Here is a 27209-nt window from a genome sequence, read left to right as displayed (position 1 = left end):
CTAAGCAAAAAGCACGTTCCTTCTCCCCTTCCTGTGCTGTTCCCTTTGGGGACTGAGGGGAGAGAGGATGGGCAGGTATTGCTCGTGAGTCTGCTGCTTTTCAAGTGGATTGGAGCTGGGGGAAGCTGTGTGCATCCCTTGCCTGCCCTCCCTTACCTGCTCTCAGTTCACCCAACGTGGCATTGCAAAGTTTGACCAAGTCACTAGTAAAACTACCCGACTACAGCTCTGCCGAGCCTTGGCGCCCGGAGGAGCCTGCAAGAACCTACCCAGGCATTTTCCAATGATGGGAGCAGGAGAGAAACTACCTATTGAGAAAGTGAAAGGCCTTCTTCAGGTCGCAGTGTGTCTAATTGACAAAATGCCTTCATGTGAAAGCTCAGCAGAGCTATGAATCAGTCTCACTGGAAAAGAAATGCCTATTTTCACTTCCTTAGGATCACAGGGATGTTATCACTTTCCTTTTCCTCTCCTTGGCCGCATTAATTCTGTTATGGGAGGATGCTGTGTCTCCCAGGAGCTTAGCTCATGGCCTATCCCTGGGCTCCTGCTCTTTCTACCCTCCAGCCGTGCTCATTGAGTGGTTTTTGGAAGCTCTGGGCGTGGGTCAGGGCTGTGTGAGGGTATCGAGTGCAGTCAGGTCAGAACAGCAGCACTTCCTAGCCAGCGTGTGTGTTGATGTACATTTACTTCAGGCACACAGAAGCGAACTGGGCTTTGTTGTCCGAGTGCTCATCTCCCCCTTGACCACTTTCCGTGGGATACTGTGTCCCTCACTCCTCCTAAATTACAGGGACTTTGTTAAACCGGCAGTAAAGTCCTGTCCCTGAGGTTCAGGTTCCAAAGGTGACCTTTTCTATACTGTCTTGGATCAGAGGGCAGAAGCTGCTCCAATTCCGGGTGATTTGTAGAAGAAAAAATGCTTTTACTCTGAGCAACAAGTTACTTTGTTTTCCTCTCTTTGTAAGTTCTTCAGGAAAGAGCTGCATTGTTCCCCTTTCTGAGGGCTCGGGCGGTTCAGGGTGTCCCAGAGAATGGCCACATTAAGGGCCGTCAGCTCCCCACAGGGTACAGCTGAACTGCGCACACCGGGAAACACTGACATGCTGTGGCTGGGAACACGCACAATACACTGGGTGGCTTTGAGGGGGAATGGGGAGCTGAAGTTTGGGGGGTGAGGCTAGCGGGCTAGCTCACCTCCTGGTGCAGGCTGATGGAGCTGGGGGACAGGGCTTGGCTTCTGCCCTCGCTTGCTGGCAGAAGAACACTTAGCACTTAGGCAGAGCTTTCTGTCTGCGAAGCACTTTACGAACACTAACGAAAGGATCATCTTGGTCCCTGGCAGTGAGGTGGCTTGTCTTGTGCACTGGGCAGAACTACTGGTGTCCTCCTTCCTTCTCCTCACTCCAGGTGAGGAAGGTGGGTTATCTCCCTCTTCATGAAAAGAAAGAGAATAATAAATTGCTGTTTCAGTTGTGCCCTGCTGCTGGTGTTTGGTGGGGCACAGTATTGCACTGAAGTTGCTGCTCAGCTCAGCGTGTCTCCACTGTGGCCTGCAAGATGCAGTCGTGTGTGATTCTCCTCTGTGCCATCAGAACTGTGTTCTGGGGGAACGGGCTCCCTTGGCCCTGGGTGGCTGGAGCAGGGAGCAGCCTGGCAGGCGACGGTTTTGTCTTGCCTTGCTTTGTGCTCTGTGAGTCTTGGGCTGGTTCTGGAAAGTCTGGAAATACCCAATGTTCGTGACCTGTGCTCAGCGTAGGTTGAGGAGGTAAAGGTGGGATAAAAGCTCTCATAGTTACAGTTCTTGTAGTGTCATGCTGTGGGCGATTTCCTGTTCTCCCTTGTTGTCTCTTGCCACACAGAGCTGTTCCCAGTCCTTGCGGAGTAAATCCACGGTCTTTGCATTATTCCTGCTGTAACGGTCTCTCCCTGTCTTGGTTCTCATCAGTCCTTTGCTGTAAGAGTGTTTGGCCAGGCTGATCTCCTGTTTCATCCTGGAAGAGCACGTCTGGGGGGCTAAACACTAAGCCTGTAGCTACCTCCTTTGCGTGTGCTGCATGCTGGTGCCAGCGTTCTCTGCCCTCTGATGTGCAGCTCTTCAGAAGCATCTGCAGATTTCTTAATCTCTTGGCTTCTCCTCTTGAGCTTTGTGCCTTCCAATCTTCATATATATATATATATATATATTTTCCCTGGATATTTCAGTGGGGTGTCCCACATGCAAAGGCAGATCCTTCAAATACTTTCCAAGAACTTGTGATAGAGGAGCCAAGGCCACGTGGTTCCTGGAGAGTAGCAAATGGGCTTTGTGCACCTTGGAATTAAAGTACAGTAGGTGAAACCAACCCATCTATCCCTTATGCACTTAATTTCCTTTTCCACTTTCCTGTCTGGGTGCAGGCAAAGACCAACGCTTACACCGAAGCACCCACACGATGCTCAGGTTCATTTACAACTTGGGGCACGGGACTAATCAGAATTGCCCGTTTTAGCGGTGATCAGTTTGGGTTAATCCCTGCTGAAATGCACGCAGTGGTGTGGTTAGAGTTTGGCTTTTGTGGCTACAGGGGAGGACTTGGGAGAAGGAGCATCATTTTGAGCTAGCTCAGAATACACGTGCTTCGTTGCTTGCCCCCGTACCGGCACCCTGTTGCTCCTTTCCTAGGATCACTGTTAAGCCCTGCTTGTAGTGAAATGAGGTGTGTGTCGCCTGTGCAAACTGCACTCAGGTTCCTCGGTGCAGTTTACAACCAGAATTAATGGCAGTTTTTGGATGTAGTAGAACTTGGGGTGTTTGAAAGTTTAGCTGCTGAGCTGTGAGCTCCTCCTTGTTTCTGCTGGTAAGCAGATGTCACGTGTGTGTGTGTAACTACCACGCACACTTGGCAACGCTGCCCACATCTAAAATGCTGCCCAGTGTGGCTTCCAAGTCCTTATGCAGAGACACGGGCGGGCATGTGAAATAACCTCTGGCCCTCAACTAGCTTCACAGCTTCGCTTGGTGCTTCAAAGCTCCTTCAGCTTTCCTCTGATCTGTAGTGCTACATTTCCTTTCTGCTCAGACGACTCTGGTCCGAGATGGCTTTTGCTGCCAATCCTTCCGTGCTGTCGCTTACTTCTCATCCCTTCTACGGTCATGCCACTAAAGCTGGGTTGTTTTTGCAGGGAGCTGTTATCTGATTATGCTGCTGCCAAGCGATTCTCGCAGAGCTTCTCAGCACTTTTGGAAGCGTATGGACACTCTTTGCCGTTATCTTTCCAGTTGGAAAAAAGCAGAGGGCAAGTCGATACTCCTTGCTTGTTCTTCTCCGGGGCTGCGCAGTGCCTGGCTGCAGCTCTGGCTTCAGGGAAGAGCTGTGTCTCTTGCGCAGGTGCTCCCCCTTATGGCGTTCCTGTGTGGAGGTGGTGATGCTCCACATCTGAGCATCCCACCAGTTTCCACTGTCAAGGTGGGTGAGTCTTCGATCAGTGATACCCAAACCCTATTAAGTTTGTAAACTCTGCGTCTTTGGAGTGGAGAACTCTTGCAGGAAGGAGGTTCTTCACCATACCAGGGGCCCGTTGTGTGGAGGGCAGTGTGTTCTGTGGAGCAGCAAGGCTGCTGGCTCCCTGGTGTGGCAGGGCCACCGCCCAACTCATGCTGCTTCTCTGCTTTCCCCATTTCCTGGCTGCATCATCACCTGATGCTTCCCTGAGCTCTGTGCCATGGGGTGCTGCCAACCTGAACTTAAGCTACTTAAGGGCACAAACCTCAGAAATTTGCACCAATTGAGGACACAGCAGTTCCTTGCAGTCCTGCACAGCATCACTCACCTGCCCTGGGCATGCCACTGCCTCTCTTCCTATTGCTTGCTTTATTTTTTTTGCTTATCTCCACTCTGTACCTGTTGTGCCTTTGCTTTCTGTTGGCTCAAGGTCCAAGGCTCCTGCTCGGGCCCAGACACCTGCCAGCCTCCTTCCCAACTTCTGTGTGGTGTTTTTTCTCCGGGTGCCTGAAAGGGAACTGTGCTGTGGCTGAGGACTTGCTCAGAGTTGCCCTTGGAGTTGCTGCATTTCCCCCTGCTGTCCCCAGCTGCCTCGGGTTGTATCCAAGTGCCAACAGCAAACCCTGACCCGAGGCATGCTGTTTCCTCCAGCCCACGCCGTGGTTACCCTGCCAGGCCCCCTCAGATCTGGTCCCTCATCCTGGGCAAAGGAAGTGCAGGAGGAAGGGAAGAACTTCCTACTGCTTCTTACCTTTGGCATGCATGACCCTAGTCAGTGCTTAACAGGTCTGCTCATGAGTAAATCTTCCTCTCAGGTCTATTCAGAAGCAAAACTCTTCCACCTCCTCCAGATCTGACTCTTGTTTTTGCAAGAGCTTACTCTGAAAGGGACTCAACATGCTCAGAGCTGTAAGCAGGGGCTTGGATCTCCCCACATTCCTCTTGCTGGCTCTGGATCTGCCACCTTCCAAAGGTGAGCTCTCTTTTCAGGGAGGTGGGCATTTTCCCTGCTTTCACTGCTGGGTTTGAGACCCCTGCCCTCACCGCGTCATCCCACGCTCTGTTTCATTCGCTGAGGTTTTCTCCCTGCCCAGCCTATCTGCCTGATTGAGGGGACCTTTACCTGGCTATTTACTGTCTGTTAAACATGGAGCAGCCCAGGACCCACCCTTCATTTGGGTGTTTTTTTCTTTTATTCACTGGACTTCCACTGTCCTGCTTTTCCTTGCGGGTTTGTGCAGTTCTGATGGCTCAGAGTCGGAGGTGCCTGGCGCACATGGCGCTATGAGGGCAAGGGACCGGCCCGAAGCAGTGTCACACGTCCCTCGGGCATGTCCCGTCCATCCTGCCTCGATGCACTGCTTTGGAGATGCTGTGTGTGTGAAGTGATGGTGTCACAGCCTGCTTGCCAGGCTGCTGATGCTTTTTGGGTTGTAACTCCTTTATTGGTGTGTCCGCAGCGCTGGCTGGTGGCAGAGTGGCATCATCCACAGCCACTGTGGCTTCCCAGCTTCCCCTCTGTAGCGGACGCACAAGGTGGTGTCCAGGCAGTAGGCTCACGCTCCTGTCCTAGTAGTGACCTGCATGATGTCAACAGGGATTGTCAGTGCAGGGTTGTACCTCCCTGTCTGTGCATGGGGCGGTGGGAGCTGTCAGACCCTTTCCCCTGGCTCAGCTGTCTGTGCTGGTGTCCTGCTGTGACAGCTGCTGGTCTGGCCTGTCCTCCCTTACAGCTGTGACCCAGCAGAGGCAGCAAGACCAGAGGAACTGGGGAAAACTATTTATTTTCTCATCCTCCTGTGCTTTCTGTGCCGGCTCTGTTGGGTGGAGCTCAGCTGGGTGGGTGCTGGCCAGTGACAGGGGCTCCATGCAGCGATGGCATCTGGTAATGCCCTCACCTCCCACTCCAATGACAGCTGTCGATGCCTCTCTGGGAAAGCCCTTCTGCCTGTTGGTCACCTCTCCTGTCACATGTCGGGGCAACTCGGAGCAGGGGAGCTCTGAATTCACTCACCTGCCCCAGGTGTCCCTTTAGAGCTAAAGCCTTCTTGCCTTCAGGGGAGAAATGATCCATCTATGGGAGCTCTGAGCTGCTCCGCCTGCCCCTTGCCGGGGCTCCGGGCACTTGCGCATGCAATCGGGAGGGGAGGTGGCACAGGATCCTGAGCCCCCATGCTCAAATGAGAGGTCACTGCCTGTCCTGGGAATGCTGCCCTCCGAATCCCTGCTCCAAGCTGCCCCAGCATGAAGACTTACAAGGAAACTAAAGCACTCCTCACGTGCCATTCTCATGTGACTTTTTGTACCTATGTATGAAAGATACAAACTAATATTGCTGTAAAGAAAGATACAGATTAATATAGCATATTATATAAAGAGATATGTATATAAAAGTTTCTGTATATTGTATGGCACTGTATAAAATGGATGTAGAAGCATGACTGGTGTATGTGACTGTTCCCGAGCCTGGCCCGGAGAGTGATGGTTGGGATTTGCCTGAAGTATGGCCGTTAGGCTTGTGTGTGAGTTTGAGAGGTGGAGGAAAGCTGCTCCATGCCCTCTCGCTGCAGGGGGATGAGGAGGATGGTCTTGGAAGGCGCTGGGAAACAATTCAGCTGCCATGGAGGCTGAGAGCCACCCTGCCAGCTCTGTTCTGGATCATGGGGAGAAACACTTTGGGGATTGTCTCTGTCCCTTGAGATCAGCTCCACACACCTCTGCCTTGCCTCTGTGTGCAGCGCTCGCTGCCAGCTCGGCTCCCAGGGTGGAAACAGCAGGAGATACAGCCCCAGGCATCTCCCCTTCAGCAGGGAAGGGAGCTAAGGAAGAAACTCCATGCTTTGAGTCACCCCAGTCCTTGAATTCAATGTGCCCTACAAAAAGGTGGTGGTTATTCCCAGGGAATCTCCAGAAGGGTATGAGAAGGTGGAAGGGAGAGAAAAAGCATGAGCATGAGTAGCATAGACATTTACCCCGTGGAAAAAGCTCAAGGTGCTGGGATCCTTTGGAGTTTGAAGCTGTGGGCATGAGTTTGGCAGAAACCTTGGGGCTATAGTGCCCTGTGCAGTGAGGGATGCGTCCTGCAGCTTCACAGAGTGGCATCTTGATGCCCAGCACTGTGCAGAGACAGCTGATGGCTGTAGTAACTCCTACTCCTGAGAGGGGGAAACTGTAGTTGTGGTTTAGGGGGGGAGAGTAAGGGGACCCAGAGGAAGGGGAGCTTGTTGACTGGGCGTAGAAAGGAATTCTGGGAAGGGAGTAATCCTATTAATGGCTGCATGGAATGGTCTTTATGGCTGCTCCTGGAGAGGCTAAATGCTATCAGGGAATTAAGAGCTCAAAGGTGGCTCAACTACCGAGTTCCTATAAAGATGCTGGTGTGTGTAAGCGCCTGCCCCGTGCTTTGGGTTTGGCAGTTTGGTGCCTTTTTTTTTTCCCCCTGCCCGTAACTCTATCAACCTCATAAAAGGAAATTGCCTCTTCTGTAAACACTTCCTCTCGTGGGGAAAGAAAAACACAAAACTCCAGCTACTACCCTCGGACCAACATCCAATAATGCAGGGCAGTTTCCAAGGAGGGAAAAGCCAGGGCTGTGTGCTCAGCAGCTCTCATGGCTCCTGCTGTAGAGCCTCAGCTATTGAGTGGAGTTAGGAATGCAGCTGCAATTTCCAGGAGGGCTCTCCGGTTGCTTGGCATGTTGGGTGGCTGTGGGAGAAATTTCCAGCTTATTTTCACCCCACTGTTTCCACTGGACTGATGGATGCCTTCCCAGGTGAGCGAAGGAAGACTGGGTGGAAACTAGCAGCGATAGGTGAGTAGTTAAACTGCGATCTAATTGTTAAGCGCTCGTTAGTGGTACCTGGCGTTGCCCAAACTAGTCTGTTGGCTCATTTTCAAGGGTGCCAGGGTGTACTTCAGGTAGAGAGAAGCTCAGGTGAGTGCATGGGGAGCATGTTTAAAAAGGAATAAATTGTGCCAGGGGTGGTTTGCTTCGTTAACCCGTACCTCTCGGGAGAGGGGAGTTAGGTGAAACCTTCCTTGAGCAGCTGCTCTAATTCCTGTGATGTATACCTGCTTGGAGACAGTGTTAAGCTAAAGGGAAAGGAGCCTGACTTGTGTATGGAACGGTTTCTGGCTCCCGGTGTGGGTTAATTAGTGCTTTCAATTAAGAATACAATAGGGAATTAATGCCAATTAATAATACAATAGGGAAAATGCCAATTAGCAGTCCAGTGGGGAAAACGGGGGTGCTGCTTGCAATTACAGGGTTACGCTCACTTGTCTGATGAGGCCAGGCTAGTGCAAGGAGAGCAGGAGCCAGGGCTTCCCACCTCGGTGTTAAGGAGGAACGACCTGGAAAGCTCTGCAGGTGGAAGAGCAGTTAGTGGAGGGAGTCAGTGGTAGTGGCAGAGCCCAATGCTGTGTCTGGTAGATGCAGCTCCTGCAGCAGAGACCTGTGTAGCTTGTGCATCCCACTCCGAGACCCCTCGGGTGAGAATACCCGGGCTCCTCCGACAGCGTTCGAACTGCCCAGCCTGTCTGGCCAGCTCCCCGGACGCTCCCTTGTCTGGAGAAGCCAGAGGCTGACGGTTCCCTTTCCGCGGTCGGCGTGCCCGGCGTCCATCTGGCAGCGTTTCAGCAGAGGGTGCTGTGTCCGTGCTGGTGGAGCTGCCTCCCTTGGGTGCTTTCCCTGTGCCGGGGGATCCCAGGGCTCAGCCCAGTACTCCCACATCAAATCGGGACGCTCTGCCCTTTCCCGGTGTCTGCTCTGCGGTGGGGGACATCGCTGATGGGTGCGAGGGGCTGATCACCGCGGGGGTTGAGCTGCTGGAAGACCTCGGGTGAATTGAGCTCTGGGGAGCACAGGAGGAGCTTCCTGTGAAGTTTTGGACCTCTTCTTTTATTTTGGACCCCTTCTATTTATTTTATTTTATGCTTCTCCCTCTGCCCCATTGTTCTGAGTCCTGGCAGGGCTGGTTTGGGAGCCCTCATTCTTCTGACTGTCCCCACCTCCCATGGCATCTTCCAGGGTGGGTGTCACTCACTGACGACCATCCTTTTTTAATTTGATTGTTAAAAATCGATGCTGGTGTTCTCTCTGTCTTGGGAACGAGCCTCTTGCAGTTAATGAATAACCAGTGAGAGGTTTATCGGTGCCGTTCTCTTGCCAAGAGGAGATAACAGCAGTGGTCTGCTTCCGCCTCCAGCAGCGTGGGAGCTACCTGGGCTGTGCGCTGGGTGTTGGAGAAGGGCACGATGGCATCCTCTGTCCTCTCCCCCCTCCATCCAGGGGCTGATATTGGAAGAGGCTCCCATTGTTGTGTGTGTTGGTTTACACCTGGAAGACCGAAGTGTTTGCGTGTGGGATGCGTTCTCACACGAGCGTGGGTCAGTGCTGGTATGGAGGGTGAGGAGGGGGCTTCATGGAGGATGCCTTCCTCAGCTCTGGTGAGTCCATCGCATCTGTAGAGGTGCCTCCACCCCGTTTCTGTTGGTCACAAGCAGTGCCAAACCCCCATCCTGCTCCAGGTGCGTTTGTTTGAGACATCTTACCCCAAAGCTACTGGGGGGGGCACCTCTGCTTGGCTTTCAGCTGTGCTTTGGGTGCACACAGAGCTCCTGGGAACAGAGACTCTTCACCAAGCCCTTTCTGTTCCTTTACACCCTCCAGCCTGACGAGGAAGGTTCCCGGCAAGGACCCCCAGAGCCCCAGATTGCCTAGAACCTGGCCAGAGCTCCGTAAGTCCCCGAGCGAGGGGCAGCCCAAGCAAACGGCGTTTCGTTTAGGTGCCTGTGATCTGAACAGCTGGCGAGGGGCTCCCAGAGCAGCCCTGCCTGCTCAAGGAGGGGAAGAATCGCAGCAGTGTCTGAGGTGGGAGATGGCCCAGCACAAAGAGGAAAGCCATGGATCGAAGGCCACCTTGGGAAAGCAGAGCCTTGGGCTTGGCCAGCTCTCACCACACCAACCTCCTCGCAGAGGACGGGACCGTCACCGCTATGTGTGCCTCCCCGCTCCCGAGGAGGAGACTCCTCTCTGTGCTTCAGCCCAGCTGCATCGTGGTCCACGAGTAGTGATGGTTTCTGCTTGCTCCCGCTTGGCAGTGAAGGGGATCTGCCCTTCTGGTGGCCTTGTTTAGTGTGGAAGAGGGACTTGGCCTTGGTCAGCGTAAAAGAGGGATGTCCTTTTTGGCAGTAGGGTTCTGGGGGGTGGAAGCCTGTAGAGAGACAGCTGAGGGAGAGCGGAGGGTTGTGTGAGAGACAGCTTCATCGCCAGCTCGCTGGCTCACCTCGTTGCGGCTGCCTTCCCACGGCATTACTCATCCAAGCCATAACCTTCCCTTGAAGGTTTTCGATCTCTCTGTGATCACACTGAATTCCCCAGCTGGCTCAAAGAAGCGTTGTCGCACCAGGTAGGAGCAACAGCTCTTCTCTAGGGAAGTCAGGTGGGGTCAGGGAGAGATCTTTCCTTCCTCCTGTGCAGCCAGTTATCCATGGGAGACAAAGTTCCCTGTGTCCCTGAGGTGACTCTGGAGCCACTTGCCAGTTCCTGGAAGGGACCACGGGGACCTGAGCAAGGGAACTGCTGCTTTTAAACCCCCCAGCCTCTGCAGAGAGCCACCTTCTGTGCTGTAGTCTTTCCACAGCCCTTCTCTGGTGCGTTACACTTCCTCTGCTTCTCCAACCTGCTGATTGGGCAACCTCTGAAAAATGCCAGCAGCCACGCATCCTGCCTCGGCTTCGATTTTAACCACGTAAAACGTGGCTAAACTTGCAGCCATTTTATTTGCTCCCACTTGCCTGTAGGTATGGTTTTAAGGGGAAAAAAACCCTAACCACCAACAAAAATAGCCCCAAAACTCAGCCAGGGGCTTGTCCCCTCTCAGGTAATGGGCGTTTTAGGATGTAGGCGCTGCCACATCCTGGCTGATTATTCAGAAAGCTCTGGATAGTTACAGAGGGCACCTAAATCCAGCTCATGGGGTCCGTGTGAAGGTTTCGGTGCATCCCTTTTGCTGTAGGATGGCACGGAGATGCTATTGCCTAACCAGTGGGGCTGAGGAGGGAGCAGGACCGTGACCCCCGCTGACAGTGCTGCAGCCCCGCTGCCCCTCTATTTTTATTATTTCTTCTTTTTTTACTGTGGTGATGTTCAGCACTGTCTCTAACGACCTGAGTGGTTCTTCCATCCCAGCCAGAACTGATGGAGCCTTAATGCTTGGGACAAAGGGATCCACGTGTCACTCGTGAAGGTACTGAGGAGGGGAGATAAAATGAGGTTAGAAACCCTCCTAACCGTGCCCACGGTCTGGGGTGTGGGGAGGGATGGGGTGGGCGGCTGGTGAATTTTATGTATTTCTTTTGTTTTAAGCTGGACTTTGAAATTCAGTGCCGGAGGGAGCCACGGCCACGCCTGCAGTGAGTAATATCCCTCCGCTCCCTTCTGGGCGACACGGGGCAGGGAGAGTGGAGTTTGCTGAGAGGAGGTGAGGGAGGGAGCGGGAGCGTGTCTGAGGGGGAGGCACGAGGGCAGGACGTGGGCCGGCGCGGGCGAGACGGCAGAAAGGAAAGCGTCGGCACGCCGCGACGGGGAACGGGTGTCTGCCCCGCGGCGCTGCCTTCTGTGCCAGACCCGAGTGACCCCTCACTGCTCTGGGTTTGGATCTCTCCAGTGTCACTTGGGGCTTGTACGGGCACAGCCCTGAAACGCTGGGTTTGGGGTCATTGCAGTAAGGTACCAGCTGCTCAATCCCTTTTCGGGAAGGGATGAGGCTGTGTGTGGACCCCCAGGAGTGTGTCCAACCCATTTTTCCTCTTTAATTAGGTTGGTTAAGGGAGAGGGCGGTGCTTCTGGGGACAGGGAGTCGAGCAGCAGCACGTGCTCCTGAAGAAAAGCCAGGTGAGAAGGACACAGACAGTCGCCACCTCACTCAGTTCGGACACTGGCATGGATGGGTGACCCAACCCTAGGGAGGTGGTTGGGTCGAAGGGGTTTGGGATCAGGAGTCCCAGGTTGTGTTTCACCACTGCCTGCCTGGGGAGGGACCAGTCACATGAAGCTCTGCCTTCCTGGTGCGAAGTGGGAGCAGGATGTCGTGCTCGCTGATGGAGCGTACTCTTACGATGATATGGGGTATGAGACTGTGCTAATGCCTGGCCCTGGGATGAGAATCGTAGAATCATAGGGGTTGGAAGGGACCTCGAGAGATCATCGGGTCCAACCCCCCTGCCAAAGCAGCTCCCTAGCTCATATTGCACAGACAGGCATCCAGACGGGTCTTGAGTATCTCCAGAGATGGAGACTCCAGCACCTCCCTGGGCAGCCTGTCCCAGGGCTCTGTCATCCTCACTGTGAAAAAGTTCTTCCGCATGTTGGTGTGGAACTTCCTGTGCTCCAACCTGCAGCCATTCATAGAATCATAGGATCATAGAATGGTCTGGGTTGGAATGGACCCCAAGGATCATATAGCTCCAACCACCCTGCCACAGGCAGGGACACCAACCTCCAGCCTGGATCTACACAAGGTTGCCCAGGGCCCCATCCAACCTGGCCTTGGACATGGAGCTGTTGAAACACATCCTGAGGAGATGCTCTGAGGGCTGGAGCTCCTCTGCTCTGGAGCCAGGCTGGGAGAGCTGGACTGGCTCAGCCCAGAGAAGAAAAGGCTGCTTCTGGGGAGAGCTCCAAGCCCCTTCCTGTCCCTTGATGAGCTCCAGGAAAGCTGGAGAGGGGCTGGTGCCAAGGGCAGGTGTTGCCAGGCCCAGGGGAATGGCCTTCAGCTGCAGGAGGGCAGCTGGAGAGGGGCTGGGAGGCAGAAATCCTTCCTGGGGAGGGGGGAGGCCCTGGCACAGGGTGCCCAGAGAAGCTGGGGCTGTCCTGGGATCCCTGGCAGGGCTCAAGGCCGGGTTGGATGGGACTTGGGGCACCCTGGGCTGGGGGTAGCACTGCCTGTGGCAGCGGGGCACTGGGGAAAGTGAGGGCCCTTCCCACCCAATCTGGGCTGTGATGTCAGACATGATTTCTGGCCCATCGTCCTGGTGAAGACCAACATGGTGGCCCTGGAGGGTTTCAAATCCGAGGCAGGTTGGTCTCGGGGCCATTTGCCTTTCACATCTGTCGATTGCCTCTGGACCCAGCTTTGGGGTCCAGTTCCACAACGGGCAGAGCCTTGTTCTCCTGCCAGCTCGGCCTGTCCCCAAGGTCCCTTACTGGCTCTGGTGGTCGCTGGTGGACACCAGCTCTGCCCTCTCCTTGCTGTTTGCCATGCCCGAGCAGCTGGAGCGCCGGCTCCCTTCTGCTCCTGTAACTCACTGGCTGTCTCTGGGGGATGTGTAGGTGAAGGTGCACTGTCACAGACCCGAATGGCACACGAAGAAGACCTGAAGGTGGGTGGCATGGCAGTTGGGACCATCGGAGAGATGCTGCAAGTGAGACCTGGCCGGGAGCAAGCGGAGACTCCGTGGGGGAAGACTTCCTGTGTGCTGGTAAGCACCGAGCAGGGTGCTCAGGTCCCGTGTGTGCCCTGTGAACATCTTCTGCCATGGTTCAACCAAAACTTGGGGGAAAAACCCAAGCGCCCAGGGCTGTCTGCTCACCAGGAGGTCTATTCCTGATGTCTTCACTCAAGAGGCTCTTGCTGAGCAGAGGTAACGTGTCACTGGGAGGATGGGGACTGAGGGTCGGGGCTTGAATCCTAAATTCTGGGGTCGGATCTAGTACAGCCTAACATCCAACCCAGCACTGACTGAGTTTTGGTCTGGACTGAGCTTCGGGGCAAAACTAAATCTCTTCCTTCCTTCTTAGGCAGCTTGTGCCTGAGGATGGGGGAGGCAAGCGTGTGCCGGAACGAGGGGCGTGGGGTGGCGGAGAATAACAATTGTCTTAATGGAAAGAGAAGAGAGGGAGAGAGGAGAGAAAAAAGGGCTGTTGAGCTCTTTCTCCCCATCCCTGAAATAATAGACCTATTACTGTCCCCAAACCTCGGCCCCCTCCCCTCCCCAGAGAAGAATTGGTCACTGCACAGCTGTGTGGGTGAGAAAAATATATTTATATATATAAGAGAATCTGCCCTTCTGAATTGGTTTGTGGGGATGGACAAAACCTCATTGTGCGCTTTATCTGCCCCGCAGAGAATGGCCCCACAGTCTGGGGCTGGCAGGGGCTCGGCGCTTGGTTAACTGTGGTCAGATAACTGTAACTTCATTTAGATACTGGGCTGTTATTTATTTGATTTTTTTTAGGCATTATTAGTGATCGCGGGCACATCTGGAGGAGAAAACACAACTGTCCCTTCCCCCCAGCCCCGGTTTTGGGGTTGGGGGGGTGGGGAAAGGGGGGTTAGGGAGGGGTTTAAAGGGGGGGGGGGTGTCGAGTACTTTTTGGGTGGCGGGAGGGGATGGGTTTTTTTTGGGGGGGGGGGTGGGGGAGTAGCGTGTTTTTGGGAAGGTGGTCGGGGGAGATGCTTGTCTTCCCGGGAGAGCTGCGGGTCCTGTGCCGGGGCTCTCCCTGCCGGCGGGGGCGCGCGCTGCCCGGTGCGGGAGGGGCGGCGGGAGGAGGAGGAGGAGGAGGAGGAGGAGGAGGAGCAGCGGCGGGGCCGGAGCACCGGAGGGCGGGCAGGGAGGGAGGAGCACGTCTCGGCAGCCCAAGTTTGGGGGCAGCGCTCGGCGGTGCGCGGCGGAAGCCGATGGGCAGCGGGCGGCCGCGCTCGGTGCCGGTACCGGCTCCGGGACCCCACCGGAGCGGCCGTGCGGGACGCTGAGGGCGGCGGCGGGGTTCACCTGAGGGAGCGGAGCAAGGAGCGGCCCCTCCACACACCCCCCTCCTCCCCTCACACCGCCCCCCCCCCCCCGGCCCGGCCCGGGGGGATGCCCCGCGGCAGGCGGGGAGAGTAGCCCCAAGCGCCCGGTGCATGGCACAGCTATGGAGGTGGTGGACGAGACGGAGGCGCTGCAGCGGTTTTTTGAAGGTAAGGGACTCCCCGCCAAGTCGTGACTCTCCCCCCACTACAGCCCAGTTGGGCTCCCGGAGCCTCTGACCCTGGCAAAGGCGGCGTACGGCTGCTGTCTTGGCCAGGCGGGACTGGGCCGGTGTGCCGCGGGCACGTCAAGGGTCCTGAGATGGGGGGTCCCGACACACCGAGTGCTGGGGAGGGTGTCACATCGTGTGCTAGGTTCCCAGCCCACCCTGGTGTGGACCTTGGTGTGGCTTTCACCAGTCCTCAGAGCTCCCACTAGTAGCTCTGCTGTGGGGACATGGATGTCACCGTGGGGCCACGCTCCCGGCCACCCTCTCCACTCGCCTCAGGACCAGCAGCGCCAGTGCTGAGCTGGGGCCACCGTGTTGGGAACAGGCTTGCCGATGGGGAAAATCACTCCTCTCTGGTCTAGCAGAGGGCTGGTTCTGCAGCAGACCCCCGCCATCCCTTAGCATCTGTCCAGCTGGAGCTGCGACCCCCTGGGCACCGTGTCTCCGCGGATCAGAGCCCCCTTCCCATCAGTGCGAGCCAAAGGTGCTTTTTTACTGCAACCACCGTCCGCAAAGAGAATTCGGCCTTGAGTGGGGTGAAGCACGGCTGCTTGTGGCAGCGAGGGGCTGGTTGGGCCAATCCATGTGGCTGGAGAGGCACTGGGACCCCCCAGTGCCCTTTGATTTCCCTCCCTCGGCTCGGCGTTCCTTCTCCCCAGTCCGGCTTTGTTGGCACGCTTCACTCTTCCTTGTTGACTGCGTTGTGGCTTTCCTTGCTGGCTCGTCGCCTTTGTTTCTCTCTCTGCGGCGCTGCGCCCCACCACCGTGTGCCCCTTGGTCTCTGGTGGGGCGTTTGCCAAGCCGAGGTTTCGGCGGCGTGGGCTGCGCACCTTGGTGTGACCCCCCTCAGCACGTAGGTACGGTGGTCGTGGGGGATCGATGCGCCCCATCCTAGTGAGGCTCTGTTGGGTCCATGTGTCCTGTTGCTGGTGGCACAGCTGGGATCTGCTGGGACTCACGGAGAAGCAACTGGTTGCGCAGACAAGTCAACTCTGGAGCTGGGATCCCCTCCAGAGTCGTCATGCTGCCTACTTGCTCAGCATCACCCAGGGGGATTGGGGTCAGGGTGGGAGGACTGTCCCCTTCTGTTTCTTTGGCTGGTGGAAGGACTTACCATGGGGAGGAAGGCGAACAGATGATGATCTTGGGGGGTGAACAGAGGCTCAAGCTGCTTGCTTCTCAATTTCTTCTCTTCTGGCATCTGTGTGACGCCTCAATAACATGTGTCGTGGTCTTCAAAGCAAGAAACATCCCCTGTTTGTGCCAGCCGTGACTCTGGATTCCCGGGAGCGATGGGATTAGTGAGGATGGGAAGCCTCGCTGCACGGGCTCTTATCGTGTGCTCCCAGACTCTGTTCCCCTCAGCCTTCGGGGGAGCTGGTTTTGTTTTTAGGGTTTCACTTGGTCCAATCCCCTAAATCCTGCCCACCCACCTCCCATCCTCTGGGCACCAAGCACCTCCCTGGCGTCCTGCTCAGCACCCCAACATTATTTACAGGCATTTAGACTCCTGCAAATGAAGGGACAGACACTTGAAGTGGGATTTTTTCTTTCCTCTCTCCCTCAGAGCATCTTTTTTCCAGGGTGGAGGGTTTCTTTGTCTGTCTTGTTCTTTCAGGGGGCTGGTGGGTGATCCTGCTTGAGCAGATGACCTCGAGAGGTCCCCACCAACCTCAACAGTTCTGGGCTGCTTCCTTTTTTTTTCCTTCGTTCCTTCCCCTCTTTTTTCCCTTCGTTCCTTCTTTGTCTCTGCCTTTTTTTGTCTCCTCCTCCCTCTTTCTTCCTGTGTTTCCCCCTCTCTACGTTTCCCTTTTCAAACCAAAACCATCTCACACCTTGTGCCAAGGGGAAGGGCAACTGGGACCGAGGGCTGTTCCTTGGCCCTGGCTTTTTGCTCACTTGTAGAACTTTAGAGCTTCTCTGAGCTTAGTGTTTTTCTCTGAGTGGAGCCCAACGTGGCTGTTGGTTTACCCAGGGCAGCCAGGTCCCTTCAGCCATGTTATCTGGGGGGTGTGAGGGGAAAGTGTCGCTGCGAAGGGTTTCTGCTCGGTCCGAGGGGTGATGGAACAGGGTCCTTCCCTCCCGTGGCTTTAACCGCGGCGCTCCAAAGGCGCGGGAGGCCAAGCTGATCCTCTCTTGTTTGGAAGTGAAGGTCGGTGCCTTAAATTGCAGCTTTGCAGCACGGATTTGCCCTGGAATCTCGCTGTCCCCAAGGATTAATGGTTTCTGGGCATGTAATGTAGCGGGGAACAATAGAGCTGTTAGAGTTTATTAATTTACAGGAATAAATTCGTTAGGAGAACCGATTCCTCGCTGGCCCATTGCTTCTTTAGAAGGTGCCTGCTGATTCCCTCCCTGGAGCACATGGTCAGACCCTGGTTTGCTCTCACATGAGATGTTTTCTTCTCTCCTCTCGCAGATCGTCATCGCGCCGAGCAGAGCTTTTACGCTAAGGGTTTTTTTTTTATTATTATTCTTTTTTCCCTGAAATAATTTGGGAATTATTCCTGTTCCTTTTCCTTTTCTCGATCCCGGTTTGCGCAGGATCCGAGCCTGCTGTACGCTGTCCCACCATGTTTAAGGGTAATCCCTGCACAGCGCTCGGTATTTCAAAGTGTCAGACGAGGATTAACTGCCCTCTTCTTGCAGACTTTTGGGGAGTGGGGGCTGTGCTGGGGAAGAGAGTCAGTGTCCCTGACGCTTCCAAATCCCAGCACTTGGCTGGTGCCAGGAATGATGCAGTAGGTCCCGTCGCAGAGTGAGGTTGGTTTTGGGGAGCGGTCTGGGGTCCAGTTGCCCCCCCATCCCCTGTTTTGTCAGCTATATTTTCATAGAGCAGGTTCTCAGAGTTTGCACGGGCAGGATATCCTGGAATGTAGGCGCCCACTCCACGGGAGGGAGGTCTGAGGATGGAGAAGCAGAGGGATGGTGTGAGAAGTCATGGGGCTTTGTGCTGATGTTTGGGAAGAGACGCAGCCCCTAAGGGCACAGTGATCGGGCGAAACTCTGTGCCATCCTGGGATGGAGATGCCATGAGCACCAGCATGGCCAGCAGTGTGGTATCTCAGCATCCACAAGGCGGGTCTGTCCCGCGTTAGGAATACCGTCCCTGTCCCGGTTTGTGTCCCTGTGGCTGGTAAACATGTTTGGTGGGGCCCAGGAGCATCGCAGCGAGCAGAGCTTGGGCAGACAGCTGGGAAAGCTTGGAAGCAGGGGATGGGGGATGCTGGGGGTTCTGGCAGGTGAAGGAGCTTGGTTCGGTCGCTCTGTAGTGTTTACCCAGAGCATTCGTATTTTGTATCAAAGGAAAAGAAGGGAGTTGAAGCGTCTGACCCTTGGCTGGCATCTTGCTAGAAACCTTACCTTCCTCCCTGCCTACCACTCGCGCAAGGGAAACAGTTACGCCAGAGCTCAGCTATTCGGGATCCCTCTCTCTCTCGGCTAATTTATGAGATAAGAGGTCGTTAAAGAATGTATATCGGGAAGGATGTGCAGAGTGGGGCCTGGGGGGCAGGGGAGTGGGTGGTTTGGCAGACGGCTGCGCAGCGCTAAGGCGAGGAGCAGAGAAAGAGCAGCTGAGGCTGAAAGCTTGGAGGATTTGGGGGTGAAATGTGGCTGGGAAAGACGGTAGTTGGTGTGCCAGAAAGGGATTCGGGGAGGACAGGCGAGTCCTGCGGGGCAAAGCAGCTCTCTGCTCTTCTGGCTGAGCGCAACATGGCTGGAGCACCCAGAAACACGTGTTTGTCTGGTGGCCACATGTCTGCACATGTGTGCACAGGGGCTGCTGGTGTTGCACACGCGTGTGTGGGGGCTGCTGGGCCTGTGCGGGGGGCTTGCAGGAGCCTTCAGACTGGGAGGGAGCAAGTGAGCACTGGGGGGCTTTATCCCCCAGGCATCAGGCGTGTTTGTGTGAGCCAGGGGGTTTTGCCCGTAGGGGTGGGCGCGTGTGTGTGCGTTAATGGCATCAGTGGGTTTCGGGGTGTGTCAAGGATCATACTGGGTACGTATGTAGGACACGCTGCCTTGCAGCCCTGTGGGAGGAGACCTGGGCCCCCTTATCCTGGGATGAAGAGCTGCGGGGTGATGGGGCCAAGGCAGGGAGCTGAGGTTTTGTGTCGTGATGGGCCATAAGAGTTGGGTCTCCGTGCGAGGGGTGTCCGCAGGGATATGCAGTGGTGGGTGAGAGTGAGTGGAGAAGGACCTCACCCTAAACCTCACACTGATGCAGAACGGCGACATCGTGAGTTAAGGGCAGAGGGATAACGGCTTCTCTTCAGAGCCAGCACATCATGGCAAGGTGAAGCGTCCCTGAGCTGAAAGAGCTCTGCAGGGCTGGTGACCCCCACCGTGACAGTGGTGGGTGTCTGGGGCCGAAAGCACCAGCAGACCACCGAGGCTGTGGTGTTGGTGTGGTGCTGGCTGGATGGCAGACACCCCCTGGCCCCCAAACCAGGTTTTTAGGTGCCTGCACTTGACGTCACAAGGCGACTACAGCAGATCACAGTATGTAGTTTCTTTTAATTTATCTGAAAGAACAGCTTTTTTTTGGGAGCCAGACATTGTGCTCGCTGTCCAGTGGCCTCTGCATCCCCCATCTCCGGTGCTGTTTGGGAGAGAGCCTTTTCCACGCCGCTTGCATGGAGCCCTTTGGTGTGGTGGCGGGAAGGGATGGGGGAAACGCCTGTGGAGAGCAGCGAGCTCCATGTGAAAAGCACAACGTGATCTTTGCTGCACGGCGCTGCCGGTGCTTCGTACCCAGACCCCACTCCGGGGAGGAGCGAGCGGGGTCGGGGACGCGGTGGCTTTGCGGTGTGACAGTCTCTCCGGCGCTCGGCTGGCGCAGCGGGGAAGGTAAGAGGCTTTGGTGGGGTGCTTTGCTGGACGGAGTGAGCCCGTGACAGAATGGTCCCGGGGAACCTGGTACAGCACAAACACATGACCATCCCTCCTGGTAATCCCCTCGCAGACCCAAATCCCGGCGTGCAGCAGCAGCCTCCCAGCCTCCTCCCTGGCCCTCCCATTCTTCCCTGAGGGAATAGAAAAACCTGCGGGCGGCAGCCCCAGGACTTAGACAAGCTGACCCAGGCAGCATCATGACAGAAGGGGAGAGCAGGGACGCAGCGGGGGCTTGACATCTGCTCTCACCATGCTCAGGATGCGCTGGATCCGAGCAGGTAACGGCATGGATCCCCCAACCCTCCCATGGCTCAGCTCACTTTCCCCTCTGCCTCTCTGTCTCTCTTTGCAGTGTGATGATTTTCTGGTTCTCCTCTCTCTGCCCTCTCATTTCAAGTCTCCCCTGCCCTCCTGACACAGTTGTCAGCATATGCCCTTAACAAGAGAGGTACTGTGAGAGTGCTGGTGGGCCCAGCTCCATCTGAGGGCTTTAGCAGTGGAGGAAAGAGAGGAAAAACGCTCCCTTGAGCTGGTCTTCAGCACTTGGCTGAGGCACGAGGAGAAGCTGCCACCTCCATCCCAGCAGGACCAGCAGCAAGAGGTCTTCAGTCAAAGGACTTGTCCTCATCTTCTTCTCGGGGCACAGCTACTGTGGAGCCGTCTGCCGCTTCCAGCCTGGTCTTGTGACCGTGCTGGTGCTTGTTTGGAGTCTGCCCTCTCTTCCTGGCTTCCCCAAAACTTCTGGGTTGGGGTTTAGGTTTTTTTCCTCCTGGATGAGATGAGGAGAGGAGACATCTAGATGGAGTAAGTCCAGAGAGCTGTTCGTAGGAGGGTGGGTCCCTTCAGATGTCCGATAAGGGGTGGGTTGTGGTTCAGAAGGAGTGAGGTGAGCACACACCCGCGGAGGCTCTGTCAGGGACAGAGAGAGGTACTTTGCCCGTGTTCTGGTTAATGTATCTTCCACAGGTTGGTGTCCTGGGAGCGATGCCTGGACGCGGATCAGGACGGGGTTTGGGAGCAGGAAGAGGTGACCGTCGGGGCAGGTTAGAAGGGAGTTGTGCTGGAGGTGTGACCAGGCTGATGGAAATGGGTTTGTCAGTGACTCAGAAATCCGGCTGACCCACGCTGCTCCCTGTGCCTGGCCTGGGGTTGCACAAGGGCTGATGCGTGCAAGGATACGGGAAAGAGATGCTGGCCAAGAAGGAGCCTTACTGGGGTGTTGGGTAGGCAAGGGTTTCCCTCCACTCCCTCACCTTCCTGTGCTAGAGCAAAGCGTTCACTAGGGCTGGTCCCCTGGGGCAGAGCCATCCCAGCTGCTGTGTCACCAGCTGTGATACACGTGGGATACAGTGGCTCCGGGGCACAGCTACCCTGGCGAGAGCTGGGCATTGCCTGGAGAGGTGCAACCCTGTGTGCATGCCATAGCTCAGTGGTGCTCTCTTTGCTTTCCACTTTTTGGTGAGAATCAAACCCAGAAGGCACCTTTCAAAGAGGGGAAAAGAGATGGGGCTGTGCCGTGCTCGCTGCCTTTTGGTTGGGGTCTTTGTGGATTCCTCCTGCTGGGGCAAGACCTGCATGATCCAGAGCTGGGAGCGGTGCAAGGAGGGATGCCAGGCTGTGGGTGTCTGCCCTCCCTCTGCACTACCCAGGCAGGGTCCCAGGCCGTACCTTGGCGTCCCTCCTGTGTATCTCTGCCTTGGGATTTCCCTGCCTGGGGATGGCGTTGCTCTGGCGAAGCTTGCTGGGTAACCCCCTTGCCTCTTTCCAGTGGTGACTGGACTTGGACTTTGCACTCGCTGATAAGAAGCCCGGTGAGCTGAATGCGCCTGAGGAATGATTAACTAGCGCGTGTGTTGCCAGAGGACAGGGGAGCAGCTGTGACTGCGGACACGAACAGGAACAGGCTTGTGGCTTTTGGGCCCGAGGTGGTGCTCGCCCCTCCAGTGCAACCAGCTCATGGGGCAGCATCCTTCAGGGGAGAGGACCCATGCCATGGCCTCCTCAGTGCTCTGCAGGGAGGCACCAGAACTAAGGATGGACAGAGAGGGATGAGGCTGCGTCAGATCAGCAGAGAAGGTGCAGAGTCCAAGGGAGGATACTGCTGGGCAGGGAAAAGGGACGCTCTTAGAAATAGAGGGTGGATTGTGTTGGAGGCCACACTTGGCTGTCTGGCGGCTCCCACTTAGGGTTTCATGGATATACCCTCTTATTCCTACTGACCGGCACACTTTGGCACATCCTTGCTCATCCTCTAGACCTTCCTTCTCCTTTTGGCACTGTTTGCCCCACAGAGCATGGATGGAGAACATCTGTCTGGCTTGGTGGAGGTGGGCGGCATGGCCAGCCCAGGAGCCTGGGCTCTGCTCCATCTTCCAGCACACCCTGGAAGCATGTTCAAAGCACTGTTTGAATGAAAGGCTTCATTCCCCAGGGAAAATGTAATGTGATACTCAGGGTCCACCACTTATCTCGCTGAACTTTGTCTGTTTTGATGCAGTTACTCAAAAAGGTGAGAGGGAGACCTGGGAGTAGGGCTGGGGAGTGTGGCCAGCGCTGGCTGCGAAATGGAGACGCCATGCTGGTTGTGGGATGGGAGCCAACCCCTGGGGGCTTTGCTGGCTTTAGAGGTGATGGGGAGGAGGGCTGGTTGGAGTCAAAGCTCCAAGGCTGGAGTTTTAAATAGCCTTGGTGAGCTCGGGCATGAGATTTGGGGGCTGAGGTTAGGGTGGAGCAGGGAGAGTGGTCCTGGGGCCGCTGACAGCAGTGGGGGTTGTTCCCTCTGGTGCAGCACAGCATCAGCGCTCCTTGTCCACATCCCAGTCACAGGCCAGATTCCTCTCTGCTCTTCCCCATCCCTCATCCCTTTTGCTGTAGCCAGTCTTCTTCAGCTGCTCTTGCCATTGGTTTGCAGCATATCAAAGGAGAGGTACTGAGTGACAGCCTCAGTGCTCACAGGCTGCGTCGGGGAAGAGCAAGAGTTGCAGGCCAGTGTGTAGGGTGGATAGAGGCTGAGCGGGCTCACTGGAGGGTGTAGAATCTTTGGTCATCACTCCAACATCACAGTGGTGTATAATCCCAGGGGACTGGGAGCACCCAGTTGGCCTGGAGAAGAAGATAGTAATTGGTGGGGAGGAGACAAAGCCGAGGCTGTGGGAATGGTCATGGGACAGGATTTCTGGGAGGCACGGGTAGGGTTCCCAAAGGAGTTGGAAGCCTGATTCCTGCACACTGGCTGGCTGCTTTGCAGGCAAGGACTGCAAAGTGTGCTGAGCTGCTCCTTTCTCACAGCCTTGAGAAGCAGAGGGGATGTAAAGAATATGTCCAACTCAACTTGGAATCCGAAGATTCACTCGGTGTGTGCCTGACGATATGTATTAATTAGCAACTCTCATTTATGACTTTGAATCCTGTGTGCTGATTGAGCCTGAGTGCTGGAAACCCAGAATAACAGGAAACCAAGCAGCTTATCAGCCTGCATGATCTTGGCTTATCTCTTCTGTTGTGACAAGCGATGGTTATGGACATTGATTCAGCAGAGCACTATAAAACGCGCTCTGACTTTATTGGAAACGAAACACCTGCTTAAGTAAAGGGAAAGCTTAAAACCTGAGCGTTATAGGGGCCATCAAGCCATTTCCTATCTGGCTGATAATATAATCAATGTTCTGCTCAGTATAAGAACAGAAATGATCGTTTTCCCCGTGAGGTCCCATTCAAATCAAACTCGGAGGTCGATAAGAAGCTGCGGGTAGGGGAGTAGGAGGACATCTGTCCATCTCCCTTCCCTCCTGTCTCTTTTAATTCAGGTTTTGGAAAGGGGTGTTGGAGCGGAAAGGTGGATGCTGACCACATGCAGCAGGGTCGAGTGGGTGGTGAAGAAAGAGAGGTGATAAATGGTGTTTTGAAACTCATCTCATTGTTATTGAGGGGCTGAAGGGACACAAGAAAGAAGGATGTGGGGACCTACAGAGTGGGGACAGGCTTCGCAGCTCGGAATGAGAAGTTTGGGTGCTGGAGGCTGTGCTGGTGTGCAGGGGGTTGGGAAGAGCAACTGGTCAAAAGTCAGCCTGGCCTAACAGGATGGTCTTGTCCCATGCGGGTAGGGACCCTTCCTCCACACAGAACAGCAGGCATGGCTGCAGGTGTGGGTTTATTCTGTTCTGGGCCACAGGAGCACTTCAGAGCACGGAGCCGGGACGGTCCCTGGCGCTTTGCCTGTCTCAGCCCTTCGTGTGACAGCCTCAGATGCATTTGGGGAGAGATCCTTCCTTGTGTCCGTGTGGCCCCTTTCACAAGCGACTGCGCAGGAACAAGAGGCTGGTAACCTTGGGGATTTCCTTCACCCCACGTGAGCAGAGGTGTCACGGGGATGGTTCAGACTGCCCTTCAGGGGAAGAGTCTGCTTGGCAATCCCCTCTGGTGCGTGCAGTGTGGTGGGCGGGAAGAGGCGATGGGCGCAGCGTGGTGGCGGTACCTTGGACAGCAGTGCTGTCCTGGCAAGACCTTCCATGACCTCTTCTCTGGGCAAGAGGTTGGCTCTGGAGATGGCAGGGCTGTCAACCCCAGCACAACAGTTGCAGCCCATTGCCCATTTGGCAGACACAGTTGGGTGGAAGAGCTCCAGCAAGTTCACGGAGCACCTAGAGAGAGGTGAGTCCCATTCCATTCAGCCCTAGACCCACGCTGCTTCACTGGTTATGTGGCATTGCTCTTTCCTAGCCTTGTGTGTGCAAGGAGACTTCTAGGAGAGCCCCAGGAATCTGCAGATTCCTACAGGGAAAAACAACTCTTCTATCATGACAGACCCCAATCTGCAGGATGAACCTCCCACAGAAGAGGAGTGGGGGTCTGGCAGGGGGTGAGCCCTGGCAGCAGGGTGTGCTTGTGCTGTTCCAAAAAGAAGTGGGGACACAAAGCTTCAGAAACTTCAGCAAAGTTGGCTGTGCTGCCTTGGGGGAGTTTTGGGTGGCTGAAACTCTTGGCGTTTATCTTCCTGGCTCAGCTTTCACCCTTCACATCGGTCCCAGTCACCACCACAGCCATTCCACTCTGGTAACTCACCTCTCACTCATAGCTCCTGGTGTGGTTCATAGCTAGCGAGGAATTGTCCTGCAGCCTTCGGAGGGAGATTAGCTCCAGAATAAACCTTGGTGCTTCTGAAGCTAAGGAATGGTTTGTCACTTGTGTGTCAGCTTCCAGGGAAGCTGAACTTCTCCAGCGGGGGACTGGCTGAAAGACATGGGGTGAGAGATGAGCCTGGTGTGCCGTGCTAGGAGGAGGTATCCGGTGGGAGCATGATGAAGTCAGCGCTCTCCCTGCTCCCCTTCCGTGGTCAACTCACGATTTGTGGAGCTATGGTAAGGTTCTGTGAAGGAATTTTGCTAATGGGAGGATCAGGGAACTGCAGTAAGGTAAGGAGTTGGGAACATATTGTCAAAAATGTTCCTGAACAGCTGAAAATCCTAAATCCACCTCTAATCTCTGAGCTACCTCTGAAACCTTTGTCTGTTGCTCAGCAATGTGAAGAACCTGAAGGATGGTGGAAGAGTGGGTCATGGTTGTGGTTTTCTGTGCTGGGAAAGTTTGGTTTGTCTCCCTGAGCTTCTTGTATCTGGTGAGACACTGTCTGTCACCCCCGTTGAAGTGAACTGTTCAGTTCACTTCAGAGCACCATGGGCTCTGCAGCTCGGAGGGGCCTCCAAGACATCCGAGAGGTGGAATTGCTCCTAGAGCATCTCTTTGAGGGCCTTTTTTTAAATAGTTTCCAAAAAATGATGACTAGTGATGTTTATATTCATATTTATTGTGGTCAGAGACGAAGGACCATGGCTCTGCTGTGCTTTGCAAGAATGGAGGAGCTTGTGTTTTATCTCTCTGGTAAAACTGTTGCTCCCTGCTAGAAGCAGTGGTCTTATTCTGGGCTGGTTCAGCCTGGAGAAGAGAAGGCTGTGAGGGGACCTCATTGCATCTTTCCTGTTCCTGAAGGGAGCAGAGAAACAGGAGGGAATCAACTTGTTAAAGGGCAGACACTGGCAGGACAAGGGGGATCGAGTGAAGCTGAAGGAGGGAAGGGTGAGATAAGATATTAGTGGGAAGTTATTTACAGAGAGAGTGGTGAGGGGCTGGAACGGACTGCCCAGAGAGGTGGTGGGTGCCCCATCCCTGGGACTGTTCAAGGCCAGGTTGGATGGGGCCCTGGGCAACCTTGTGTACATCCAGGCCTGGAGGTTGGTGACCCTGCCTGTGGCAGGGGGTTGGAGCATTATGATCCTTGGGGTCCCTTCCAACCCAGACCAGTCTGTGATTTCATGGCTCCCCATTGCCATACCCTCCTTCCCAGGCTGAAACTCCCTCCTGGCAGGTCGCTTTCTCCAATGTGAGTCGGTATTCCTGAGGACCCAACCCCTGCTCAACCTCCTGGCAATCAGCAGACCAGACAGTGCCTTCCATAAATCTGCCCGTGCATCCTGAGCAGCGTTATTTCCACCTTTCCCAAAGTCCGTCTGGTGCTTCCGTGCCCTCTCTTAATGGCTTCAGTTCAGGTTCCAGTCCCCAGCAGCCTCTGCTCTTTGATGCCTCAGTGTTAACAGCTGTATTTCAGCTGCGGCGGTGAGGCCGTGCTTGATCTCTCATGTTCTCCCTGTCCGTTCCGTGCAGGGGAAGTTTCCCATCAGGATATCCTTGGGCATTAAGTGAAACACACTGGAGGAATTCGAACGCTGCAGGGCAGGGGCTGCCTGGCTGATATTTGGGGTGACAACCCCTAGCCCAGCAGACCTCTGGGTGTGTTGTTCTGGCAGCACCACAATAACAGATGTATTCAGCAGGCTGAAGACACCACCCGTCCCAAAAGTGCTGGGTGAGAAGTGGATTTTTGCAGGAAAGCTGGGTTTTCTGCTCTGTTTCCGATGGAGTTGGCTGACACTCAGCCCAGCCAGGGTTGTGGCCCTTGTTTGTGGGGAAAGCAAAAAATGGTGCATCTGGGGGAAGATACTTCCAAAAACAGATATTGAAAGGGGGGGCGGGAGAGAGAGAGGTTGAGGAGACAGCCTCACTGCTGTGACAGATGCTGGAGTGGCAATGGGGAGAAGAAGCCTGGGGATTGATGTGCTGGGGTCAGTCACAGGACAGAGATAACGTTGGGACCAGAGGAGCTGTCACCTGTGAGCCGCTGTGGTTAGAAAATGCTGAAGGTCCCGGCCGTGAAATCCGGTTTGGCACGAGGGGCGCAGGCAAGGAGTTGAGATAAGACAGCCAGTGTTCAGGCTGGGCTTGGAGGAGTGTGGGGCTGCAGCATCATCCCTGAAATGGAAGCAATGAAGGTCCAGACGCGTGGGGCAGAGCCCCAGGGAGCGAGCTGGGAATGAATGACCTTATGCTGGCCCGGACAGAAGGCTCTAAGAGGTCTTTTAATCTATTGATCTAATGACTCATACAATTTGTGTAATTTCCTTGCCTTCCCACTTGTCCCTTGTAACTCGGCTCTTTGTCGCAGCCCTGGCTGGCAGCAAGACAGACGCATTCGCTCGGGACCTGCACGCTGCTTTCCCTGGCAGGTGCTTTAAACCAGCAGCAGAGTCCCATCTCTGCTGTGCGGGAAGGAGCCAGGTGGGCAGCAGCAGGAAGCAGCAGCAGCAGTCAATGCCTGCTGGAGGGAAGATGGAGCAGAAGAGGGATGGCACCCAGAGGTCTTGCCTGGGCTGGGTACCAGGAGAGGGCTTTCGATGAGGTTTGCAGGTCCCCGACCTTCCTCACACGTCTCTTCTGCGCTGGGTCCTTTGAGAGAAGGTTTTACCCGTCACCAT

The 27209-nt window shown here is 55.3% G+C and overlaps 1 protein-coding gene across 1 annotated transcript in view; it reads left to right on the top strand.

Annotated features, from left to right (window-relative positions):
- Positions 1 to 14403: 14403 nt before the first annotated feature.
- The window catches only part of MYRF (myelin regulatory factor), a gene marked incomplete at its 5' end in the record, with an annotated part of 55590 nt that continues 42784 nt past the window's right edge, over positions 14404 to 27209 (top strand). Inside the window, one exon of the mRNA XM_084262942.1 lies at positions 14404 to 14449. Coding sequence (XP_084119068.1) covers positions 14404 to 14449 — 46 coding nt within the window. The remainder of the gene's footprint in view (positions 14450 to 27209) is intronic.

Source organism: Gallinula chloropus (assembly GCF_964237585.1).
Source record: "Gallinula chloropus genome assembly, chromosome: 4".
Taxonomy (NCBI): Eukaryota; Metazoa; Chordata; class Aves; order Gruiformes; family Rallidae; genus Gallinula; species Gallinula chloropus.
This window is presented reverse-complemented; position numbering and strand designations above follow the sequence as displayed.